This window comes from Chanos chanos, chromosome 5 (assembly GCF_902362185.1).
Source record: "Chanos chanos chromosome 5, fChaCha1.1, whole genome shotgun sequence".
Taxonomy (NCBI): Eukaryota; Metazoa; Chordata; class Actinopteri; order Gonorynchiformes; family Chanidae; genus Chanos; species Chanos chanos.
Genome location: NC_044499.1, coordinates 5,406,150 through 5,414,696, shown reverse-complemented (window position 1 = coordinate 5,414,696; position 8,547 = coordinate 5,406,150). Strand labels below are relative to the sequence as shown.

At 42.3% G+C, this 8,547-nt stretch overlaps 1 protein-coding gene across 1 annotated transcript; it reads left to right on the top strand.

Moving 5' to 3' along the window:
- The first annotated feature begins 1,666 nt into the window (after positions 1–1,666).
- Positions 1,667–7,013, top strand: c5h5orf22 (chromosome 5 C5orf22 homolog). Its single transcript, XM_030775757.1, has 10 exons — positions 1,667–1,735; positions 2,340–2,485; positions 2,678–2,827; positions 3,066–3,240; positions 3,280–3,531; positions 3,865–3,927; positions 4,112–4,233; positions 5,063–5,129; positions 5,709–5,848; positions 6,800–7,013. The coding sequence occupies exons 1-10, from the start codon at positions 1,667–1,669 to the stop codon at positions 6,945–6,947; spliced, it is 1,332 nt and encodes a 443-aa protein (XP_030631617.1). The 3' UTR covers positions 6,948–7,013.
- The last annotated feature ends 1,534 nt before the right edge of the window (positions 7,014–8,547 follow it).

The window sequence follows — 8,547 nt, the reverse complement described above, 5'->3', positions numbered from 1 at the left end:
CAAATTCTACATTAAAACAAGGGACACAGAGTGAAGTACCACGGTGTGGCACTATGACGGTGGGCTGTGATTGCTAAGTAAATATAAATGGTAAATGTTACTTTCACAATATGCTTTCAGGAAATGTAAAAATGTGATTTTACGGTGCTAGTTCTGTATTAGCGTTACATGTGTTTGTAAAAGTATTGTTAAACTAAAAAAAAAATGGTCTCTTCCTTGGGCATTGTTCATTTCTTCATCTTTCCTTTTCTTACACTTTCTCTGTCTCTAGCTCTGGCATCTCAGCCTCTGTGTTTTTATTTTAACTTCTTATCCACCATTACAGTACCCTTGACAACACTCCAATAACGTTTTCACTAATGCCTGCTCTTTCACAGGCTCTCATTCTTGTTTTTCTCTTCCTCAACCCAATCTTGTTTCAAAATACTTGTCCTCTGAATGTCTGCTGTGTTTGGCGTGTGTTATTTAGGTCACAGTGTTCAAAACTACAGCCTCACTTTTGCTCTGTCCCTGGGGTTTGGTTTTTAGAGCTCTTCACACAGGATTCAGACTTCCATATTTTAGTCCATTTCAATCTCTCATCTCAATGGTCAGACTCAATCCCTCACCTAAACTTGCCCCTCTTGACAGCTTTCTCATCCTATACAACTTGTTTTGGCTCCAAGGTTTCCTCCTGTTTTGTTTTTTTTTGTTTGTTTGTTTTTTTTTTTTGCTTTTTGTTGTTTTGGTTTTTTTTTTGTGACCCACCACTACTCTTCCTCCTGCTTCTAAACCTATCTCTCCTCACTCCTCCACTCAACCATCCTCTCTTTCACTTTGTTCTCCCACATGACAGATTTTTAGTTCCTCTGCCTTTTTCCTTGTCAGCCATAGATAAGGAAGACTTGCCATCTCATCCTTCACATTGCCACTTTCTCCCCTCCGTTTCAAATCGGCTTTTCTGCCGACCTCAAGTTTTTCCGTCCGTCTGTCCGTGGCACCATCCCTTCTTTTCTCTTTTCTACATGCCTCTGCCTTTCCTCCTCAGTTCTTTTTATAACTCTCACTTATCTTCTTCCTTATTTAGAGTTTGACTTCCCTCTTCTGCTTCCCCTGTTTCTCTGGACATCTTTAATTTCTGTTTTGCAAGAGCTTTTTTTGTGTTTGTGTGTGTGTGACAGTTCTGTGTTGCTTCTTTACCCAAATGATCACTGCTGTAATTTGCCCTCTGAGTGAAATGCAGACTGTAAGATTATAGTCACTTAACTTGAGTAGTACAGTAATATCGCACTGATATTTACAAAATAATTTCTTATGGGATGCCTTAGATAGATAGATAGATAGATAGATAGATAGATAGATAGATAGATAGATAGATAGATAGATAGATAGATAGATAGATAGATAGATAGATAGACTACCGCTGCGGAACTAATGCTCACATATTTCAATTCCGTTGTTTTTGCAAAGATGTCATTTACTAGATATGAAATCCCTCAAGATTGTGTATATTTTACGAGATGTCAGAGAATACGCTGGTCTCCTGACGTTGTAACCTTTTAATTTCGTTTACCCTAGGCACCAGTTTGTATAGCCGCAGATTTCCGCCCGGTTTAAAAACACTGTTACACACAGTGTGCCTAGTGTGCCGTATATTTTGTTAATATGCAATTGTTGTTTTCGCAACATGGAAACTCAGCGACCGAAACGCATGTATGTTAAATTGCCTGTATGGATTGTGGAAGACCATCATGATGTGAGTCTTTAGCAACCAACTAGCATTTATTACTGCAGTGTTAGCTGTCAGTTACAGAGGTTTGGGTACTGCTCACATTACACTCACATAGACAGATTAGTTTGTGTGCAAATATAGTATCATAAAGCACTATCGCACTATCATGAACTATATTACAGTGGTGTGATTTTTTTGGCATATGAGCTTGCAACGGTTGCAGTTTGAACCCTTACTTTATAACAACAAACGTTTTTTTTTTTTTTTTTCCAATGTTACAGTCGACTGCAACAATCAGCTGACTTGCAACAGAAGTTTTGTCACGAGCGTTTTCTTGAAGCGCAAACTTGGTCTGGGGGGCATTTAGGGCTCTTCTGTCAGGAGGTTTACTACCTACTCTGAGCTATCTAACTCTGAGTTTTCACTAAAACCGCTTTCTGGAATAAGCCCCTGGTCTAGTCTGTTGCACACCCACCATTTAAAATGCAACACTGCAATAGCAGCTAATCAAACAAACGTTGCAAGCTAAACAATGCTTCATGCAGCCTAGATGTTGCTACATTGATCGCTACACTGATTTTTGTTGTTGTCGTTGTCGTTGCTGTTGTTGTTGTTGTTGTTGTTGTAGGTTGTGCGGCACATATACCGCGCTATAGCCTCCCGGCATATTTCGATGAGGGATATTAGGATGATCCATTTGGACTCGCATCCCGATTTGCTGATTCCCGTCAATATGCCTGCAGACACTGTGTTTGACAAAGACACTCTGTTAGAGTAAGTATAGGCCACTTACGTAATGTTATGACAGAACCCTTCTGAGATTCCAAAAGTTGAGAAAGCGTGTGTGTGTGTGTGTGTGTGTGTGAGAGAGAGAGAGAGAGAGCACGTGTGTGTGTGTATTGGTTGTGTTTTCCATGGAGCAGTAATCGTTAATGACAAGTGGTCACTTCCGTTGTGTCTCTGCAGAGAGCTGAGCATTGAGAATTGGATTATGCCAATGGTCTACGCCGGGCACATTTCCCACGTGGCCTGGCTTCACCCGTACTGGGCGCAGCAGATTAAAGAAGGCGAGCACTCGATGTTTGTGGGGAAAGACACCTCCACGACCACCATCAGGTCACTCTGACTTAACGCGCATTGCACACAAGCACAGCATCCAATATCAGACTCATTTCCACGTCAACGCACATCTGCCCTGCGTGTACTCAGCGGTCAAACAGAGATTGCGATGCAGGGATCTAACAGTTATTTGTCAAGTCTCCAGCGATAGAAGTGTCTGTGAAATGAATCACTGTATTTGTAGGATACGTCATTTTGAAATCGGTATTTATTCTGAACTCCTTCGTTCCTACAGGGTTACAAGTACAGATGATTATTTTTTGAGTGACGCCCTCTACGTTCCGCAGGACCAGCTGGAGAACCGCAAACCTTTACGGTTAAGCGTCATCCGAGTAGATCCTGTGAACGGCCCTCTTCAGAAAGAGATGGTTGAAAAGAGGACGTGCGGTGCTAAAAAGCTGAAATCAACCGTAAATGGGGCGGAGAAAGAACACCGTAATCAGCCACAGGAAAGCAGCAGTCCCTGTGCTTGCACTTCAAGTCCACTAGGTGGCAGCACCTCCTCAGGACCCAACAACAGCACAACCAAGACAAGTGTAGACTCAACCAAGCTGGAAGAAAACACAGACTCTGATAAGGGTTCCACCGCCCAGGTGGTGAATAGGCTGCTCTCCGTAATCGAACAGACTGACTCTTACATACTTGACATTGACCTGGACTTCTTCTCATGTAAAAACCCCTTTAAGGAGCTGTACACTCAGGTACTTAGCAAATATACCCATTTCTTCTTATTTAGATTATGAGACCACGAAAACCAATAGATTTAAATTTGTGCTTTGGGACATTTTAGTATCAGTCAAGAGGTCTTAGACACAAGGGTTTGTTTCAGTGTTTTGAAATGGTCACTCAAAAAGAATATTTCTTCACTGTAATCTGCAAAAGTTATATGAATTGTAAAAAAACAGTCAATTGAGGTTTAAACTTTGATGCCCAACTTTCATTTTAAATGTGTTGGGTTTTTTTTTTTTGTTTGTTTTATTTTGTTTTTCTGAAGAAGCCGGTATAACTACGTTAATTAATGCTGTCCTCTTCAGGAGGAGTATGGAATACTGCAGGAGCTGTACAGCTTCAAAAAGCCAGCAGACAATACGGAGGAGGTAATGTTATAAACGCAACAGTAAAATGTACCCTAGAAGAGCCAGACTTTGGAAGAGAACAAATACTGGTGACATCCAGACAATTTCCCTCAGCTGGTCACTCCCCTGGCTGATAGTAAGATATTTTCCCTAACCCCTTTTTTTGGGGGTGGGGTGGGGGGGTGTGTGTGCGGGGGGGTTGCAGGAGGCACTGATAGACTGTGTGGAGCGACGCACACGTCAGCTGGAGGATCTGGAGGCTGCGTTTGCAGACCTGCTGGAGGATGACAGTCAAGAGACAGTAAATCGCCTGGCTGCACATCCAGGGTACAGAGAACACACATACACACACACACTCACACACACACAAATACACCCACGCGCGTGCACAGACACACACACTTAAGTGTTTTTTATTTGTAAATATTGATTTTAATTGAGGGTTAATCTAAGGGACAAGGTAAAGGATTAGAATAGGGCTAAGAATGAGATTATAGGCTTAGGTTTAATAGATTTTTATGAAACTGTCCTCAAAATAACTTTGACCCCCCCCACACACGGTATTTGACATAGTATAAACCTGCCTGCTACAAACAATCTCATTGGCTATAAGAGCCTCAGAATCTGATCTTACTGGTTGCATTTTAAAGCTACATTAAAAAGAAGAGGGCAATAGCATTCCATTCAGTTGGAGCGAATGTCATTAGGAGATTTTGTTACTAAACGGGATATTATTAAATTCTAACACAATTCATATTGTGTGACATGGCTTTAACATCATCTCCATGGATGATCGTCTAATTAAATAAAGCTTTATAACGTCGGCGTTGCGTAACATAAATGAAAGGAACTCAGTTTTAGTATTCCTTTTAAGTTTTTTTTCACTGGAGTTTACTTCTTTTTAAAAAGTCTGTTCTCTCTCTCAACCACAGATAATTGCTTTGAAGCAAGTTTAGTCTGCCTTTATCAGATTTTATGATGTAACTGGGGAAAAAAAGGGTTTCTGTCACATTGGATTGCAGTAACGTACATGTGTAATGGAGAATTCAAGCGTTTCCCTCTCTGCCTGTTGGGAAGACAGGCCTCAGTTAGACTGTAATGAACAGAATTTTGTTCGTCGTTAGCTCTTGACAAATTTCTATCTTTGTTGTTTTAGAATGAAACCTTTGACCACACTCGTGCAGAGCCTGAAGAAACGGACTGAGACCCCAGACTATGAGATGGTGATTAGACTTTTTTTTTTTTCTTTTTCCTGGTCCCAGTTGCTTATAGTCTCATAAAAGTGTGTGTGTGTGTTATTGTTGTCAGTTTTGTTTACTGTCAGCAGGGACTTGAAATATGTACAGGGCTCTTATTTCATAAGTTGGCCGTTTGCAAAGAAAAGTTTAATGCATTTTTAATGCTCTTGGGAGAAATAGTTCATTGGTGCTGACAAGATATGCATGGTCCCTGCTTGTGTGTGCCTGTGCGTGTGCCTGTGTGTGTAGTGTGGTGCACTGAATTTGTTTGTATGTGAATGCGTGTGAGGTGTGATGCGTTGTAGTTATTGTGTGTGATGTGCTGCATTAGATTACAGTTGTTTGTGTGTGTGTGTGTGTGTGTGTGTGTGTGTGTGTGTGTGTGATGTGCTGCATTAGATTACGGTTGTTTGTGTGTGTGTGTGTGTGTGTGATGTGCCGCATTAGATTATGGTCGTTTGTTTGTGTGTGCATTATGTTTCCCTTTCTGCTCAACTGTACCCACCTAACCTGTGTGTGTGTGCCCGTGTGTGTGTGTGTGTGTGTGTGTTGCCTCTGCTGTAGGTGCACCAAGCCGGGCTGACCTGCGACTACTCTGAGCTTCCTCATCACGTGAGCAGTGAGGAGGAGATCGAGCGTTTGCTCTGCTCTGTGGAGCTCATTCTGGAGGCTCTACCAAAACCCACTCTCGTCACCATTTCCAGGTACAGAAGCTCGCCCAGGCAATAGACCAGAACTACACACAGCTAGGGCAGCCTCTCCCAATGCATTCCTTCCACCCTGTAAGCTCTTAGCGCTGTCAGTTCAACCCAGAGTTAACTCACCTTTTCAGTTCCTCTGGGTGATTAAATCCTTTCTTTTTTTTTAACCTGATTGCGGTGTCAGCGCTAACTATTAATGATGCACATCTGGAAGGGTGGCTCAAATAAAATCTTCGTTTTTTTTGTGTTTTTTTTTTTTATGGAATCATTTCCGTTACATACTTTGACTGTCATCTTCTTTGATTTAATTCGCCCAAACGTTATGAAACGACGGATAAAAAAAAAAAAAAAAAAACGTAAAGTATTTCACCGAGGGGCCCAGGCAGGCTGGGCTCTGCGTGGAGATAAACGGTCGTGTTCTCAGAGTCCCTTCTGCTTGTCCGTCATCTTCATCTTCATCTTCCCGTTTCCCGCTCCTCACGTTACTCTCTCGCAGAGTCATTACACGAGGCGTGTCACGCCGCGGAACGCCACAGGGGGGCGCTCGTTATCCCAGCCTGTCCCCCCTGACATCACATAAATCGGTCTCAGGCTCTGTCTGCCGTACTGTCAGCAAACACAATGAACCCCAAGGCCATTCAGCCCAAGGCCTCCTCAGCGCCATAACAACCTTAGGAATGCCTTCCCTCTCTCCTTCTTCCTCTCTTTTCTATTCTTTTCCTCGAAGAAGGATCCGTACATAGGAAATGAGCCTACGTACTTTTAACCACATCAGTAACGTATGAGAGAAGCTATAAATAGCCTTTACATTGACCGGACACGTGGATCTGAGAGCCATTGTTAACACGTACTGTAGTAATTGTTTTGTGGTTATGGAAATCGTACCTGCGTTATCTTTTGAAGACTCTTTATTTCCTTTGTTTGTTTGTTCGTTCATTGTCCGTCCTTGAGCAGGTCCAGTCTGGATGAGTACTGTCCCGCAGAACAAGTGAACCACATTCAGGACAGTGTTCTGACCGTGCTGGAGAGCCTCTACGGTTCCTTGGACATCCACAAGGAGTACGAGTCTGGTCAGACAGAAGGTGAACCGCAGAGTGCCTAAGGGAAGGGCCGGAGGGTCGGTTGACCTGCAGTGGAAGTGTCAGCCACGTCGACATTAATGTGTAGTGTGAGGTTTGGTTTGACCAGCTGGAGTAACTGAGTTTGTTTTCAATGCAGCGACTCGTCTAAAGAAGTCCTTCAGCTAGAGACACACAGAGAGCGCAGTGGGATAAATTTATGTGTTAATTGCTGCATATCTATATGGGATTTTTTGTTTTGTTTTGTTTTGTTTTGGTTTTTTTTTTTTTGTTTTGGTTTTTTTTTTGTGAAGATGGTGGGTATGCGACAATAATTTATTATTAAATTTGAGTAGGTTATACATCTGAGGTGTTTCTAATAACTGCGTGTTTATCAACAGTTTCTCATCAGTTTAAGTAATGTGTTTCAATGACTTAAGGTATTGCTTATTAAACCTCATGTCTGGACTCAGAATCAGCTTGTGTAAAAGGCACGGGTGTAGATCCTATAGGCCGCACACCCAAACACATGACCAAACTAGCAATAAAAAAAACGCTTTAACATTCTCACGCCATCGGCTCTAGAATCTTCCGAGGAGGGAAAGAAAACGGGTATTAATTTGTTAACTGAGCTCATTCAGTCCTCTCAGACAAATACCAGCCCATCACAAACCAACGGTGTGCATCAGCCCCGTATCTGAGGACAGTATCAGCCCAGAGTTTGGCGATATTCGTTGGCGTCTGTTTGGTGCTGTGCTGTGAAAGACAATAGGAGTAAAATAGATATATATTGTGTTTACCTCTCAGTTGTTGAGGACATCTCAGGTCTGTGCAAGGAGGTTCAAAATAAGCCTGGGGGTTATTTGTTGCTCAGTCATAGTTTATATATCAAAGATTTTGGCAGAGGAAGTCTAAATCCCACGAACGGAGGAATAAACACAAAAATCTATTCCAGTTTGATCCGTTCAGTCACGTGATTTTGAGTCCAGACACAGCAGACAGATAAGGACTGACTGAGCTGTAAGCAGGTGATGCGATATTTCATCTTCAGTATCAGAAGTGTGATACTCTCTCTGTCCTGTTACTGAACTTCTGTGGCTTTGATTGAATTTATGTGTTTTGTGTAAAATAATAAAACGAGGTTTTGAGAGAGAATAAAATGTAGTCTAAGGTGGTATTGTTTGTGGTATTGTTGTGGGATTGTGGGATTCGGAATAAATTTTCCGTCGGCTCTGTTCGGCTTGTTTGCGTGCGCGGTCCACCTTTCAAGGAAAGACCACCGCGCTTCACTGAGTCCCCCGCAGATTCTCAACTTTCTCAGTCCTATGCCTGATGGATTTATAAAATTCTTTTCCCTGTAGTCATAGCAGCACCAGGCTCTCACGTCCTCTCTGCCAAGGGCAGGTTTTTCATTTCGAAACGTCTCAGAACTCAGAACGTTACGTAACCTGTGCATTCAGCTCTCCGAAAAAGAATGAACAAATAAATAAACAAACAAAAGAAAAAAAACGCCGACCCGCCCCCCGATCTCGCGCCCTGTATGTTAATCTCAGTTCAAACTTTGCTTGGAAGCTATTGCAGTGTATTTATTCATTTATTTATTTTGGAGGGCACGCCCAAACCACCTACCTTTGGGATCATGGA

Bases quoted from the DNA above. Each gene is read 5' to 3' on its own strand.
- c5h5orf22 (XM_030775757.1), top strand. From the start codon at position 1,667: ATGGAAACTCAGCGACCGAAACGCATGTATGTTAAATTGCCTGTATGG. The intron at 2,486-2,677 runs GTAAGTATAGGC...GTGTCTCTGCAG, and splicing joins GACAAAGACACTCTGTTAGA to AGAGCTGAGCATTGAGAATT. The intron at 5,130-5,708 runs GTGATTAGACTT...CCTCTGCTGTAG, and splicing joins AGACCCCAGACTATGAGATG to GTGCACCAAGCCGGGCTGAC.